This window comes from Monodon monoceros, unplaced genomic scaffold, assembly GCF_005190385.1.
Source record: "Monodon monoceros isolate NGI ecotype Baffin Bay Population unplaced genomic scaffold, NGI_Narwhal_1 Super_Scaffold_13, whole genome shotgun sequence".
Classification (NCBI taxonomy): Eukaryota; Metazoa; Chordata; class Mammalia; order Artiodactyla; family Monodontidae; genus Monodon; species Monodon monoceros.
This window is the reverse complement of record NW_021703769.1, coordinates 70,267,335-70,283,295: the sequence shown is the minus strand read 5'-3', so window position 1 is coordinate 70,283,295 and position 15,961 is coordinate 70,267,335. Positions and strand designations below refer to the sequence as shown.

Genomic DNA, 15,961 nt, shown 5'->3' with positions numbered 1-15,961 from the left:
CCCTTTGGGGAGCGGCCAGCTCCCAGGGCCCACAGGCCCTGTTCCCTGAGGGGCCTCAGGACACCTTTCTCCAGGCTATTGGAACCACAAATGGCCTACCCAGCTCACCAGCCTGGGAACCAGCAGTGGAGAGCCTGGCTCCCTGCAGAGTGGGACTCAAGGAGCCCTCCGCCAGCTGCATGGCGGCCCCTTTGGAGGGCCAGAAGAGAGAGTGGCTGGTGCTCTGCCAGGTGCCCCTGCCCTCCTTTCCCCCTCCCCAAGTAAATGATCGTATTTGAAGGTGAGGGTGGGGGACACTGCTCACCACAGTGAGCATTATGGGACAAACTTGGGCCTTGAATATCAGGGTGTAGGGGTACCCCAGGCACACCCTGTCCATGGACTCTTGGTTATTCTGAGGTGTGAGTGTAGTGCTTGCATCTGCTCTCCCTCTAAAGAAACAGGCTCCGGAGAATCACAGCAGCCAGCGACAGGCCCGGAGTCAGGGGAGCAGAGGAGGCAGGGAAGGCCACGGATCTGAGTCCCCTACCCTCCTTCCCTCCTCACAGATCCCTGTCCAAAGATTTCTCCTGACAACCTTTTGAGGGCCTCAGTCTGGATTTCCAAGGAAGAAATTTCCTCTGAAGTACTGGTGAGTGGGCAGGGGACCCTCCCCCCACCCCCAAAGAGGCAGGCCCACAGCTTCCTCCCCATCCTTCACTTTAGGCCCCCAGCTGGCATGAATGTCAGGAGCTTCAGGTTTCCCTAAATATAGATCCCCTGCCAGGGGATCTGTGGCGAGGAAAGGGCAAGGGTCACCGGAGAAGGTCGGGGACATTGGTTGGGGGTAGGGCAGGAGCTGCCTTATAACCCAGCGCGGGTGTGGCCTGACTCACTCGCTGCCGACCAGGCTCTGCCCGCTCCAACGGCCTCCTCCTCGCAGGTGGGCGCCAGCAGGACGGAGCGGGGGTGGGGCTGGGCTGAAGGCGTCGGCATTAAGAGGGGAGACCTGGCGGGTAGGATGGGGAGGCTAGAAAAATATCTGGGAGGCTGACAGCTGGGGGACGGATTTTATTTTGGAGAAGGAAGTCAGTGCCAGGGAGAAGTTTCGCAGGGACTCTGGCCCCGCATCCCCAGACTTGCTTGGGCAGAGCGGTAGCTGGCGGGTTTCCGCTGGGTCTGGCTTTCGGGGGGCGGCCCGGGCGGCGGGAGCCAGACCCGCCGGAATGGGGCGCAGATGTCTCCCCGCGGGACACCCGGAACCGCTGCCGCCTCGCCTCCGCCCCTTGCCAACCCCTGCCGTCTCCTCGCGCTCCCCGTGCCTGCCCTCGCCGCCCTCTCTTCCGCCGGGGCTCGCAGTCGCTTGACCTCTGGGTTCGGTTACAACGCGACGCACGCTGCCTCGGCGCAGCCGGAAGCTGGGGCTGCCCCGGGCCGCTGGACTGGGCCCGTGGCGGGGGAAGCTGAGCCTCAGTCTTCTCGGGCTGTGCCACCCGCTTTTCCCCGACCCGACCCCCACCCCACCCCCATCTCTGCTGGTGCCCCAAATCGGCTGAGTCACAGCGCCCCAAAGCACGCCAAGCAGGGGTGGGGGTGGGGGGAGGAGAAGGGAGAGGGAGGGGAGGGCCCCCGCGACCCGCGGGATGTGGCCCGAGTCACGTCCGAGGGGGACGGGGTGGGGGAAGGGATCGTGTTCTCGCCGCACTGTGTTCGCCCAAGCGCCGCCTCCGGGCTTCGCCTTTCGGGGGGCGGACTCTCACACAGTCCCTCGCCTGCAATTGGACGCCGGGGCGCCTCCGGCCCCCTGCAAAGGGAAAATCTCCGCGGAGGGTGGAGCGGTGCCTTTATAAGGCGCGGCACCACCGGCTGCCCGCCCGCCCCCGCGCGCCCCCGCCTCGGGAGCTGAGTAGGCTGCGTTCCCCTTGGAACGCGCCTCAGAACCAGAGTCCCGGTGACGACTGCCGCGTTCGCTCCCTCAGTCCACTCGCCAGCCCGCGGCTCTCCACCGCTGCACCCCGCCAATCCGCCCCTCTCCTGTGCCAGGTGAGCGCCCCTCGCCACGTGCGAAGGTCAGGGAGAGTGTCGTGGGGAAGGATCCGGGGTGTAGTGGCGGGTCGGGCGTCCGCGCGGAGCCCCCCATCCGGGCCCAGCATCTCCCCTCTCCACCACCACCCACACCTGTGCTCCTAGCCCAGACTCCCCAACTCTTCCAGCTTGAGCTCCCGCGGTTTGCTGCGCAGTCCAAGGGCCGCTCCGCGCTGAGTCACGGCAGGGAGGAAGGAAGCAGGGCGAGATGAAGTACCATTTCCCCTCCCCTTTTCTTGTTAGGACTCTTGGTGCAAGTATTATGGCCCCTTTGCCTCTGCAGGGATCCTAGGAGGCCCCGAGGGGTGGGGGCCAGCTCATGTACTGCCTCAGGGTTCCCGAAAGCGGGTGGTTGGTCCCTGTCCTGGGAGACGGGTTCCCCCGCCGAGGAGGGGAAACCCCTCGGCAGCTTCTGATGCCCCATGAACACTTTCCCTATTTTTCCTTATCGGGTGACCTTGATTCTGAGCCTGGAACAGCTGCAGCCGCAGAGCAGACATGAGCATTTTTCAGGGGAGGGGGTGGGCGCTTGCCTTTCCTCCACGTTCTCTCACCCTGTATGAGCAGTGAGAGCGACAAACCACCCCTTTCCTCCACCTCGGGCTAGGCTTCCTCTGCGGCCCTTTTCTGGGCTTCTGATGACCCTCCTGCCTTTTTCCTAACACCCTTTTTCTAACAACCTCCCCCCACCGTGGGGGGAGAAGCCTGACCTTGGGGTGTCCTTGAGGCCATGGAGCCTGAGCCAGCCCTGGGATCTCTGCAAGGAACACTCCTGTAACAGTCAGAAGATCTGGGTGCTACGCTCACATCTGGCTCTAGGGTTGCGGTGTGGCTTGAAACACAGACCTTTTCCCTTTTTAGGCTCCTTTCAGATGAGGAGGTTGGGCCTTCTGCCTTCTGCACAACCTCTAATTCTAAAATACTCTGGTTCGGTTTTGCTTCCAGGCAAGGTGACCCCATGGCAGAGCGCAAGCCAGGAGGGTCCGGCTTCCACGTGACTTGCCTGTCCGTGGCTCTGGCCTATTCCCTTTACCCCAGATGCCAGTATACAGCCCCACCCTCAGCTGGGCAACACCCAGCAACAAACAGAGTTAGGAAAGGTACAGGAGGCAGGCCTAGTATAGGGAAGTCGGGTGTAGGGGAGAGCTGGGGACAGGAAGTGCCCCAAGCCCTGCCAGTTGTGGGGCAGGGGAGGTAGGGAACCTTTGCCCTGACCTCCAGGCAAGGGGCCTTGCTTGTTGGGAGACCACGGGAAGACCCTGCTAACTAGCCCTCCCTGGTCTGTCTCCTGCCCAGGAACCGACAGGCACCATGCCCCACCAATACCCAGCACTGACGCCGGAGCAGAAGAAGGAGCTCTCTGACATTGCTCACCGGATCGTGGCCCCGGGCAAGGGCATCCTGGCTGCAGACGAGTCCACCGGTGCGGGCAGGGCACAGCGGGAGGGGGGCCCCAGGCTGGGGGTGATAGGCCGATCCCCTTATTCCCATGTGATGCTTCCCTCCAGGGAGCATTGCCAAGCGACTGCAGTCCATTGGCACTGAGAACACCGAGGAGAACCGGCGCTTCTACCGCCAACTGCTGCTGACTGCCGACGACCGCGTGAATCCCTGCATTGGGGGCGTCATCCTCTTTCATGAGACACTCTATCAGAAGACAGATGATGGGCGTCCCTTCCCCCAAGTTATCAAAGCCAAGGGCGGCGTTGTGGGCATCAAGGTGAGGGGGCTAGGCCTCAGGGTGTGAGATGTAAGATGGATCTGGGGGAAAGAAATCCGGAGTAGCAGGCTGGGGGATGAACTTCGGGTCGGGAGCCTGGAGACTTGGGTGGAGTCTGCCCCAGATCACCTCCAAATCATGTGTGAAAAAGCTAGAAACATATGGGACCTGCTTGGCATTTTTAATCCTTGCAATTGTGAGAGGCAGGTGTTACACTTATTATACAATTGAAAAACCAGACGCTCAAGGCCATGAAGTGTTTTGCTCATAGGGTTAGTAAGTGGTAGGAGCCCCAGCTCTCTGTGTGTGTCCTGCTCTATAGGATCAGATAACAACGTGACTATGTGAAACATTTGCAAACCAGGAAAGATACTTGAGAGATGAAGTAAAGCTGGGACAGGGCGGGGCTACAGAGGAGAAAAGGGCACTAGAGATCACTTCCCTGTCCTGTGTTGTTGCCCCACTCCAACAGGTAGACAAGGGTGTGGTACCCCTGGCAGGAACAAACGGCGAGACAACCACCCAAGGTGAGAACCGTTTAGCTCCCGGCCCTACCCACCAGCCCACCCAGCTCGGTACCCCTCTGGGTGCCCAGGGTGTGTGGGAGCCACGTGCCCCCTCCTCTGCCATGCTTTGATTCCTCCGTCCCCTCTACAGGGCTGGATGGGCTGTCGGAGCGCTGTGCCCAGTACAAGAAGGACGGAGCTGACTTTGCCAAGTGGCGTTGTGTGCTGAAGATAGGGGAACACACCCCCTCCACCCTCGCCATCATGGAAAACGCCAACGTCCTGGCCCGTTATGCCAGCATCTGCCAGCAGGTGGGCCTGTAGGTCCCCAAGAGGCCACTTCCCACCTCTTTCCATTCCAGCGTGTCAGCCTGCCACCCATGTGCCAGGCTACCTACCTTCCCCAAGGCAACTGCTCCGGATCCTCACCAAGCACGAGGCTTGGGCCCTTGGAGGGCTCTGCAAGCAGAAGAGCAGAATAAGGGTTGTGCAGGTGGATCTGGGGAGATGGCTGATCTCCTGCAATCGGCCAAGGGCTGTGAAGCCAGGGGTCTCTGTCGTCATGGAGATAAGATCTTGGTCAGTGGCTGTGGAGAGCCGTAGGTGGGGCTCTGGGTTTGGAGGCCTCAAGGCTGCCCTGTCCCTCACCCCACAGAATGGCATTGTGCCCATCGTGGAGCCTGAGATCCTCCCTGATGGGGACCATGACTTGAAACGCTGTCAGTATGTAACCGAGAAGGTAGGTTGCCTGCCTGGGCAGTGAGGTGGGCTAGAGAGCTGGGCTGGGGGCCCTGGGGCTGACCCCCGTACCCCTCCCTGCTTCACCCCACCCCACTTTGGTCCCGCCCTGCTGTAGGTGCTGGCTGCTGTCTACAAGGCTCTGAGTGACCACCACATCTACCTGGAAGGCACCTTGCTGAAGCCCAATATGGTAACCCCAGGCCATGCCTGCACCCATAAATATTCTCACGAGGAGATTGCCATGGCAACTGTCACAGCGCTGCGTCGCACAGTGCCCCCCGCTGTCCCTGGTGAGACCCACACCCTCATCTTGACCTCTGGGAGGTAGACAGACTGTACCCATAAACCTTGTGCCCATGTGCTCTAATTTCCAGGTCAGCTTCTAGGGCCTCCTGCCAGTCCCCCGGGTCTCTGAATACAGCCCCTACCCCCATTTCACCCCCTTCTTCTACAGGGATCACCTTCCTATCTGGAGGCCAGAGTGAAGAGGAGGCGTCCATCAACCTCAGCGCCATCAACAAGTGTCACCTGCTGAAGCCGTGGGCGCTGACCTTCTCTTACGGCCGAGCCCTGCAGGCCTCTGCCCTGAAGACTTGGGGTGGAAAGAAGGAGAACCTGAAGGCTGCCCAGGAAGAATACGTCAAGCGAGCCCTGGTGAGGATGGGGCAGGAGGTGGGCAGGGTGCTGGGGTGGATGGGATCTGAGAAGGAACCTTCTCACTCTGGCTCCTCTCCCCTTTTAGGCCAACAGCCTTGCCTGCCAAGGAAAGTACACCCCAAGTGGTAAGGCGGGGGCTGCAGCCAGTGAGTCCCTCTTCATCTCTAACCACGCCTACTAAGCGGAGGTGTTCTAAGGCTGCCCCCTCAACACTCCAGGCCCTGCCCCCTCCCACACTCACTCTGGAAGAGAGGGGGCCTCCAGGCTGCTTTTTCCCGTCACTCTTGCCTCCCTCGTGACACTGATGCCTGGTGTTGTCTGTGTACGCTAACTCCGCCATTTCCAGCCTACTGCCAATAAACAACTATTTAAGGGGGAGTCTGTTGTCCATGTCTGTGGTGTCTAGGGCAGGGGAGGGCTGGGGGAGGTGGCAGAGCCCAGAGGAGAAAGTGCCCTGGCATTATGTTCTTCCTTCTTGAGCAGAAAAGTAGGTGAAGGAGGTGGACTAGTTTAATACTTTGTTTAATACTTGCCCAGGGCTTCAAGAGAAGAGCTTGTGAATTTTCTTCCAACCACCCAGTGCTCTCTGTTCCTTCTACCAGCAGCATCTGATAAGGCTTACGGTGGGCAAGCGCACGTGGAACTGCTGGTCTTAGGAGGCTGCAGCCTCAGCCTCAGTTTTAGGCCCAGAACTCACAGGTGTAGAAGGCCCCTGTCACAAAAAAACAGCCACTGACAGAAACTAAGATTTCCTGAATTTATAGACCGTACAACATGATAAGTATTCTACAGGAGTAGGTACTGTTATTCCCAATTTGTCCTTAAGGCGATCCTGCCTCACTGTTTCTTGGTTGAAACAAGATTATTAATGCATGTCTTCTTCATCTGCACTGTTAAGCTTGTTTGTTTTCCCATCTTAAAAGGAGGTGGGATTAGAACTGACTTCTTAGACTCTGGGCTGTGGAACCCCTTGAAGAACCTGGAATCCTCTCTGACATCCACTTCAACAACACAGACACACACACACAGAACTGTGGAGCTCAGGTTCCGGGTTAAGAACTGAACCTCTGTGGCTTCTGCATTCCATGAAGCCAGAATGAGGGCCCTGCACTTCCCTATACCGTGCTTTGAACCCTTCTCCGTTCACCCAGGCTGGGGTGTAATAGTAACTATATCAGATCTTTTTGGGTATTAAAGATCTTAGTCATAACCAACGACATAGTCCTGCCACTTCCCAAATTTCATGATGTGGACCATTTCCTGTCTGAGCTCTCCTCTAGAGGGGAAAAAAAAACTTCACCTTTCTGATGTGTGGACCTACTGAATGCCTATAGTCACTGCATAGAAACTTAGTACCTTGTAGGAATTTAAGAACTTAGTCCTTTACCTTTCTCTGCACATTTGCATCTGTTGCCTACATCCAAAACAGAACTGGTGTCTAGTGCCCCTTAAAACTGTGGCCTCACTTCTGTGCCTAGCCTCACTCAGCTCTCTGTGAAACAGTCTGAAGTAAAGCAACTAGAAATTGAGGGTCCATAGAAGATAGCAAAAAGGACATTCCAAAAGGGCTGTGACACCAGGAAGTTTGTTTAAAGACCAATCACTTCCTCTGCGTGCAGCAAGAAACTAGGGAAGCAGAGGACATCAAATGTCAGTTTGGGATGTTTTATAAAGTTTCTAATGACAAAGCGCCAGAAAGAGTAAGTGACAGAAGAAGAAACTAGAACTGAGGACATAGCTTTCCTGGGTTCAGATTTCAACTTTGGGGACTTCCCTGGTGGTGCAGTGGTTAAGAATCCACCTGCCAATGCAGGGGACACGGGTTCGAGCCCTGGACCGGGATGATCCCACATGCCGCAGAGCAACTAAGCCCGTGCGCCACAACTGCTGAGCCTGCGTGCGCCCTAGAGCCCGCGAGCCACAACTACTGAAGCCGGCGTGCTGTGCTCCACAAGAGAAGCCAGCGCAATAAGTCCGCGCACTGCAATGAAGAGTAGCCCCTGCTCACCGCAACTAGAGAAAGCCTGCAGGCAGCAACGAAGACCCAACACAGCCAAACAAACAAAAACTTCAACTTCGATTCAAACCCAAAGTTCTTAGCTATGCAACCATGAACAAGTTACTTAACCTTTTTAAGCCAGTTTCCTCCTCTAAAAAAAAAGTAAAACTGCAGACAATAAGCAGCTGAGGGGTTTCAAAGGGACCATTCTGGAATCGGGGAGGTCATGTTAACTGAGGTATAGGCTTGGTGTGGGGAAGGTGGACTCCTCCACTTCTAATTTCGGAGGTCCTCCACAGCAGAGACTTCTGTGAGGCCCTGGAAAGAGATCCGGACTGGAATTCCTTCACCATTGAACGAATACTTCTGTATGCCAACTGTTCCAGGCCTTGTTCAAAGTAAGCACTGGGGCTGCAAGTGTTAACAGGGCAAAGGTCCATCCCTCAGGGATTGTAATGGGGGAGGCCTGCTAAAACAGGTAAACAAAAACGTGTAACTTAAAGTTACAGGGTGGAGTCCCGGCTCAGCTCCAGTTTCCCTCACTGAGATGGGGGGACAGGACTGAGGTCCCCAACATCCCTCGCAGCGCCAATCGGCTTAGCCCACAATCACTTCCGTCCGCTTGTTGCCGACATCCGGTTCCTTGGGCTCATTTCCATTCCCAGGCTTGAGGGGGTGGGGTAAGGGCGCGGCGTGGGAGGGGGAGTGTGTGTATGACGCCACGTCCGGCACGCGGCGGAACTAGTCTTCCTCTGCTTCCGCGGCGGGGCCGGAAGTGGAAGCGGTGGTGGCGGCGGCCCAAAGCGGAGGGAAGGAGGAAGACAGGGACCCCCGGGAGCCGGAGCCGGAGTTGCCGCGGCGGTAATAGTCTGAGACCCCTCTAGGCCACCGTCCCCAGCGCGGGCCCTTTGGGTTCGACGGGAGTTAGCGGGGATGCTGCCCGGCCTGTGGGACGCTGGGGGCCCGGGAGCCGATGTGAGGGGAGGCGGGAGTGGGGAGGCCGGGCCAGCTCCAGAATCGAGTTGCCCCCGACCCCGACCCGGCGCCCCCTAGGGACACTCTGATCCGCGGGCTTGTCTTCGCCTTTCCCAGGAGACCCCTGTGCGGTGCGGAGGGGGCGGCGGCCCCGGCTCTGACCCGCGCCGGGGGGTGGGCCATGGCGGAGATCAGCGACCTGGACCGGCAGATCGAGCAGCTGCGGCGCTGCGAGCTCATCAAGGAGAGCGAAGTTAAGGCCCTGTGCGCTAAGGCTAGGTGAGTCCTGTGGCTCCGGGGAAGAGAGGCCTGGGGTTCCGGCCTGGGGCAAATCCAGCTGAGAACTTTGGGCCTGGCTCCTCCTGGAAGCTTTCCTGGAGAGGAGCGGAATAGGGCCTCTTCCCTCGAGGAGCAGCCAGCCTGTTGGGGGAAGACAGACCTGGATGAAGTCACTTGAAGTATTAGATGATGTGTTTTCAGTGGAGTTAGTTACAGAAAGTACTTAGGAAGCTCAGGGAAACAACCCTATCTGTCTGGGGGGAACAGAGAACGTTTCTTGGAGGAACTTCGGGATAGACCTCGAAGAATAAGATGGTAAAAGGGAGTGTCAGCAAGAACAGGAGTTCAAGGCAGAAAAGCTAAAGACTCTGTGGTTTACAGTGTTCTTTTAATTCCAATAACAACCCTAAAAGGTGGATGGAATTGATCCTATCTTACAGGTGAGGACTCTCATATTCAGCAATTAAGGGATGGATCGTGAAGCCAGTTCTCCATGTCCTGTCCCTTTTCGGGCCATAATGCAAGAAAGTGGAGTTGGATCACTCTCATATTCATTGTGGGAGCCTAGGAAATAGTAGCCAATAAGCCAGAGTAGAATTAAGCAAGGTGTGGAGGGAGGCCCAACTCAGTTCTGTGGCAAGTAGGGTGATGTAGTGATTAAGAACCAGGTTTTGGGATATGATGGCACTAGGTTGGAATCAGCTCTGCCAACTTCCTCGCTGTGCTGGTGATGTTGAGGTCTCTGTTTCTTCATGTGGGGATAATAGTACTCTATAAGATGGTTGGTGCTTGGGATGTGCTTAGCATAGGCTTTGGTAAAATGTAAGTGCTGGACAAACGTTGGGTGTTACTGAAATTATTTTGTAGGAAGAGGGCAATGCTGATACGGACAGAAGTTATTAGAGAAGGATTGTAAGAGAAGGTGGCCTTGAAAGGTGAAAATAATTTGGATGGCTGATGGGGGCAGGCCCAGTGAGGAAGGGCATTCCTAGCAGGATGAGAATAGGAGTGGAGCCCTGAGATGTGTGGGCAGCCGTGAGGAGACCAGTTACCTGCCTCCTGAGGAACTTTCCGTGGCTTCCACCATGCTGGAGAATTGTGGGGATAGTGCCAGCAGAACTACCCCACATTGATGGAACAACAGGCCCACTGTTAGCCTGGCCTTGTACTGGCAAAGAACTTACGTCCATTTCCTTCCCACAGCCATCCGGTGAGGTTGGAATTATTAGGCCCATTTTACAGGACAGGAAGCTGTGACTCCTTGAAGCCTAGTGATTTGACCAAGGCCAGCCAGAGAGAAAGTGGCCGTCGGGCTCTTTGCTTGGCTTTGCCCCACACAAACCTGTAACAGCCGGACAGGTCCTGCATGGATTTGGTGAACAGGCAGGGCCTGCTTTTAAATGCTCATCTGTGGCTCGTCATGTATTCAGTCTTCATTGCTCTTTGCAGTCCTGTGGAATAGGCAGGGCATGGGGTGAGTTTTTCACAGAGAGGACACTGAGCCTCAGAGAAGATAATGTCTTGCCCCTGGTCTCACAGCTGATCGGTGGGGAGCCTGGTTTTGGATCCAGGTCTTTGACCATACTCCACGCTCACTGACAGCCAGGCAGACTCTGTGAGAGGCAGCAGGGGGCTACTGAGGGGTGGAAGGGTCCTGCCCAGCTCCTAAGATGGAGCTTGGAGGTATTAGGCTCAGGCCTGAGGTGGCCATTGTTATCCCAGGCCCAATCTGGAGGAGGACCAACTCTAGCACCTGGCCATGGCCTCCTGAGGACCCACCAGGGGCCCAGGCTGAGGCTGGTCGTGTCAGGAGCTTTTGCTTGCTCAGAGGGTATGGAGGCTCAAAACCTTGGAACTACAGAGGCCTGGGAGCTGAATTTGCTTTTGTGAAAAACATCAGCACATTAGAACGGCCGAGGGTTTTGAATCGGGGGTGGTCTTCGGTATGAAGCATAGCCTTGTCACCTATAAACAGTGTGACCCTGGTCAAGTCACTCTACATCTCCAAGTCTTTGAAATCCTTACGGAGCCTGCATGAGATTCTTCACATCCAGGGTCAGGGTCTGGCGCTTTGGTCGGCAGTGTTCGTTGTGGAAGTGAAGGTGAGCAGGTGTGAGCCCTGAGAGGGCTGGTGATGTGCTGCAGGTGACAGAGCTGGGGCCTGGTTCCCACGCTGTGCTGAGGCCTTGCTGGCACTGAGGTAGGTTGCAACCCAGAGTCTGTGGAAGGGGCTGGTATAAAGTCTCAGGAAATTGGGTCCCCGAGGTTCCAATTCAGCCACTCTCCAGCTTTGTGACCTCGATTCTGCCCCTTTTTCTCTAAAGCCTCAGTTCCTTTGTCAGATGAGGATGGAAAGAGCCTCCCGAGTCGGTTGGAAAGGTCATTATAAGCAGTCACGTGGCGGATGTTTGGCACAAGACGCAGTACAGGTGGGAGAGCCTTGCTGCTGTTTGGCCCCTTGGGCCACCGCCAGCGCCTCCTGCCACTCCTGGAAACCGAGGCACACCTCCCTGGAGCCACCTTAGTTGTACAGAGCACCCTAAGCCCAGGGAACTCCTGGTCTTGGGGGAGGGAACTGGCAGAGAGAGAGGGCTGAGCAAGTGCCTCCCACGTCAGACTAGCTTGGTAAGGGCCACACTCTGGAGCAGGCTGCCTTGGTTCAGTTTCTGCCTGTGTGACTGGCCGCTTTCTTCATCTGAGCCATAGGAGTCATCACAGTGCCTGCCTTCGAGGGTGGTGGTTTGACCTGCATCATCTGTGCAGAGCTCTTACTACCGTCCTGGCACGTGGTATGAACTGAAGTGTTCACGGCTGCTGTGATCATCAAGGACAAGATCTGGAAACACGGCACTACTTACTATTAGGTGTCTGTAACGGACAAAGCAATTTCATGTCAAGCTCACTCAGGTAGAAGTTGACTGCACTGCAAGGAGAAAGGGAGGACAAAGTCCTCACTTCCTCTAAATAAATAATAGAAAAGCATCAACAGCGTATCACTTTGAAGGTGCCTCCGATGGCCGGCCTGCCCAGGGCACCACCCCTATGGCTTGGGACAGTCCGGGAGGAGGCCCCTGTGGTGGGGAGAGAAGGGCTGTAAGAGCTCAGCCAAGGGCACGGTCTCTGAGCAGAGGGCCCTGTGGAAAGGAGGAGGAGGACATCTGTTTTCTGGGAGTAAGTGCTGGCTGTGTGAAAGGGAGCAGCATGGAGGGTCAAGGTTGGGAAAGTCCCAGACTCCTTGCAAAGGCTGAACAAGAGCTTGGGCTTTGGCCTGTTGGCAGCAGGGAGCCACACACAGAAGGGTCTCGAGCAGTGGGGCTGTGGTCTGGCTATCCTGGGGAAATTGCACACCTCCGACCTGCCCCCTAGAGGTTCAAGGACAGCCTCATATCCTCCCCTACCCCGCAGAAAAGGTCAGGAATAGGGTTGGGCTGGCTCGGCTTTGGTGACCCTGGTCTTCTCCTGTCTCCAGAGAGATCTTGGTGGAGGAGAGCAACGTGCAGAGGGTGGACTCGCCAGTCACAGTGAGTACCCGCTGTCCCTCCACAGCCTGGCTTGGTCTTTTAGGCACGTGGTCATTCCCGTTAATCTTGTGGGCTCTGAGGTCTACCCCTCATCCCTGAGAGCCCCATCTTCAGGGGAGCTTTGCTAGAAGAATTGGCTGTTATGGGCAGGGTCTTTGGAGTCGTTGGAGGGATGCTCTTGACCAGGGCAGAAGAACTCAGTTTGGTGAGTGATGACTCCATGTGTTCCTGTGTGTTATTAGTGACTTTATCCTGGGTGCCTGGTGGGGAGTAGGGAGAGGAGGGGGCCAGGTCCTCTGGGAGCTGCAGGTCTAGCTGGAAAGAATTGGCTCTAGCTCTTGGCACTCAGTGCGGGATGGGGGGATTGGAGTAGGAGAGTAGATTTTTGGCCCTGAGAAGCAGAGGCTTAGCCGAGAGAGATAAGGATCTTCTCAAGCAGTGGGTGTTTTGAAGGACAGCCCCTGGTAGCAGAGGCTTTCGGACTGTTGAGTTTCGACCTGCTTTCTCACTTCCAGGTATGCGGTGACATCCATGGACAATTCTATGACCTCAAGGAGCTGTTCAGAGTGAGTGTGGGGAAACAATGGGAAAGGTGACCTGGGGGATGACTGGAAGACCCCTTTAACTGAGAGTGGAAACTTTCGAGTTTGGTGAGTGGAGTGGAGGCCAGAGGCCCCTAGTCAGGTGGGCCCATTGTGAAAGAAGGGCCTCGACTTGACTGGAAATGGGCCACCACAGTGGGTCGGGGACAGTTTAGGACCAAGCAGAACCTTCTTCCTCCCTCCCCAGGTGGGAGGCGACGTCCCTGAGACTAACTACCTCTTCATGGGGGACTTTGTGGATCGTGGTTTCTACAGTGTCGAAACGTTCCTCCTGCTGCTGGCACTTAAGGTGGGACCCCCCGACTTCTGGACCCCAGACCTGGGCCACCTCAGGCCTGACCTGTCTGCATCCTTTCCGCCCTCATCTCCTGCCCATCCACCCCCAACTCTTGAGCTGTGCTGCTGGTGACGGACACATTCTGCTTGGGTGGTCAGAGAAGCTTTCCTTGACTTGGGGACATCTGATTGGGCCCCTGGAGGATGAGGTCAGAGGGACGGCATTGTAGGGGAGGAAATAGAGGCTCATCCAGTTCAGAAAGTGGCAAGGAGTTGAGTTCAGCTGGGTGCATTATCCATTGGGGGAGAGAGGCTGTAAGGGACTAGATGACAAAGTGCTCTGAGTGTCTCGCTAAGGGCTTGGTCTGTACCTGGTGGATGAAGGAGGGGCCATTAGGTTTGTAGTTGATGTGAGGGGGGCAGGAGGTGGGAGAGGATTCAGCTTTGCATCCTCTGGAGGAGGGACTGGGAGTGTGTGAGGTGGATGTAACACAGTTCAGGCAGAGGTGACATGAATCTGGGCCACGGCAGTAGTGATGAGGATGGAGCGGGGCTGGCAGATGTGAGGACATCTAGGAGCATGAAGCAGAGCCTCGACCCCAGGCCTGGCATGGTGCCTACCTCCAGGTTCGCTATCCTGACCGCATCACCCTGATCCGGGGCAACCACGAAAGCCGTCAGATCACCCAGGTCTACGGCTTTTATGACGAGTGTCTGCGCAAGTACGGCTCAGTGACCGTGTGGCGCTACTGCACTGAGATCTTTGACTACCTCAGCCTGTCGGCCATCATCGATGGCAAGGTAGGCCCGCCACACAGCTCCCGGGGATGGGAGAGATGGAAGAGGCGCTGGGCCTCAGCCTCCCTTCCCACCTGTCTCGCTCTCCCCTGTAGATCTTCTGTGTGCACGGGGGCCTTTCCCCCTCCATCCAGACACTGGACCAGATCCGGACAATTGACCGAAAGCAAGAGGTGCCTCATGACGGGCCCATGTGTGACCTGCTCTGGTCCGACCCTGAAGGTGAGGGCAGGAGCTCTACTCTTAGTTTAGTGGGTGACTGAGGGGGTCCTGTGGTTAAAGCAGGTGCCTTGAAGGGACAGCCCGAGCCGGTGAGTTTGGGGCAGAGCAGAGCGGGGCTGGTCCTCACTGGCGTCCGTGCTTGATGGCCAACTGGCTGGCACCCTTGAGGAGGAGGAGAACATGGGGAGCTGGGTGCCTTGAGCTGGGGGATTGGTGGGGATGATTGTCATTGCTCAGGGGCTTGTTGAGGACAAAATCATCGGCTCCCTGAATGTGAAGGGGCTTCTGCAGAGGTCAGACTCCCAGAATGGTAGCCCCCTGAGGACCCCTCACTTTGTGGGCCTCCTCAGCTAGTATGGAGCAGAGCCGGGATGAAAGCCAAGCCTCCTCATCCCCGTCTAGGGCTCTTGTGCTGTAACAGCAGCCCCTCGCTGCCCTGTTACTACCTCCCTGCCGACTGGGCAGCCCGGGGTCACAGGTGCTGTCCTGGTGTGGTTACTGTCAGCACCTCCTTTCGCTCTTGTGTGTACCTGTTTGGACAGTAAATTACATGGTCACCCTGATGGTGAGGTGGCTCAACTATCAGGAAATTCTTTCTTCTTTGGAGCTTATCTGCTTCAGCATTTGCTGTCCTGCCCCCAGGCTCCCTCAACGCATTCGGGCCCTGTGCTCCTGCTGCACAGGCCTAACTGGGGGAGGGACAGGGCACTCTCCTGCAAAGGGCCGCGGATAGCCACTGATGCCCTGAAGACACCCTCTCGGCATCCCTACCCTCATCTGCCTCAGACACAACAGGCTGGGGCGTGAGCCCCCGTGGGGCTGGCTACCTATTTGGCAGTGACGTGGTGGCCCAGTTCAATGCAGCCAACGACATTGACATGATCTGCCGCGCCCACCAACTGGTGATGGAAGGTTACAAGTGGCACTTCAACGAGACTGTACTCACTGTGTGGTCGGCACCCAACTACTGCTACCGGTGAGCTGCCTGGGCCGGGAGGTCGAGGTGGGGATCGAGGCTGACCCGCCCCGCTCCTTTAACACTGCTGCCCTCCGACTTCCAGCTGTGGGAATGTGGCAGCCATCTTGGAGCTGGACGAGCATCTCCAGAAAGATTTCATCATCTTTGAGGCCGCTCCCCAAGAGACACGGGGCATCCCCTCCAAAAAGCCCGTGGCTGACTACTTCCTGTGACCCCTTTGGCCCCTGCCCCCTCCAGCCCCTCTGGCCCCTGGACCACTGTGACTCTGCCCTCTTCAGACGAAGGCTGGGGGGCTGTCCCCGGCTATGCTGTCCCCCCAAAAGAGGGCACTTCGCGGGTGAGGACTTTTCTGGAGAGGCTTGGAGCCTTGGCTCCATGTTCCTCCTCCTGTGTCTCCCCACTTGAACCGTGAAGTTTCCAATAATTTTGTTTTTCTTTTTTTTTCTTTTTTTTTTTTGTTTGTTTTTAGATAAAAATTTTGAGAAGAAAAAAAAAAAGAAAAAAATCTAATAAAAGAAGAAAAATGGTCTTTGGCTTTGTGTCAGAATTGATTGGGGATGAGCAGTGGTGCCAGCGCAGCCTGGTAGACGTCAGGACATTGACTGCCCTGGAACCCCAGTCC

General features: G+C 56.7%; 2 protein-coding genes across 4 annotated transcripts; both read left to right on the top strand.

The window, feature by feature from the left end:
• Positions 1-889: 889 nt before the first annotated feature.
• On the top strand, positions 890-6,069 carry ALDOA (aldolase, fructose-bisphosphate A). 2 transcript variants are annotated; one of them, XM_029221756.1, is made up of 9 exons: positions 890-922; positions 3,361-3,487; positions 3,573-3,784; positions 4,257-4,311; positions 4,442-4,602; positions 4,946-5,029; positions 5,147-5,321; positions 5,486-5,685; positions 5,774-6,069. In XM_029221756.1, the coding sequence occupies exons 2-9, from the start codon at positions 3,376-3,378 to the stop codon at positions 5,867-5,869; spliced, it is 1,095 nt and encodes a 364-aa protein (XP_029077589.1). In that variant the 5' UTR covers positions 890-922; positions 3,361-3,375; the 3' UTR covers positions 5,870-6,069. The 2 variants fall into 2 exon arrangements, with proteins under 2 accessions (XP_029077589.1, XP_029077588.1); XM_029221755.1 differs by lacking the exon at positions 890-922 and adding an exon at positions 1,755-2,022 and having other exon boundaries at positions 5,774-6,066.
• A 2,385-nt stretch (positions 6,070-8,454) lies between these two features.
• Positions 8,455-15,866, top strand: PPP4C (protein phosphatase 4 catalytic subunit). Of its 2 annotated transcripts, XM_029220914.1 has the most exons (9): positions 8,455-8,548; positions 8,780-8,941; positions 12,411-12,462; positions 12,978-13,028; positions 13,252-13,353; positions 13,968-14,141; positions 14,234-14,360; positions 15,147-15,336; positions 15,422-15,865. In XM_029220914.1, the coding sequence occupies exons 2-9, from the start codon at positions 8,844-8,846 to the stop codon at positions 15,549-15,551; spliced, it is 924 nt and encodes a 307-aa protein (XP_029076747.1). In that variant the 5' UTR covers positions 8,455-8,548; positions 8,780-8,843; the 3' UTR covers positions 15,552-15,865. The 2 variants fall into 2 exon arrangements, with proteins under 2 accessions (XP_029076747.1, XP_029076748.1); XM_029220915.1 differs by lacking the exon at positions 8,455-8,548 and having other exon boundaries at positions 12,411-12,667; positions 15,422-15,866.
• Positions 15,867-15,961: the final 95 nt, after the last annotated feature.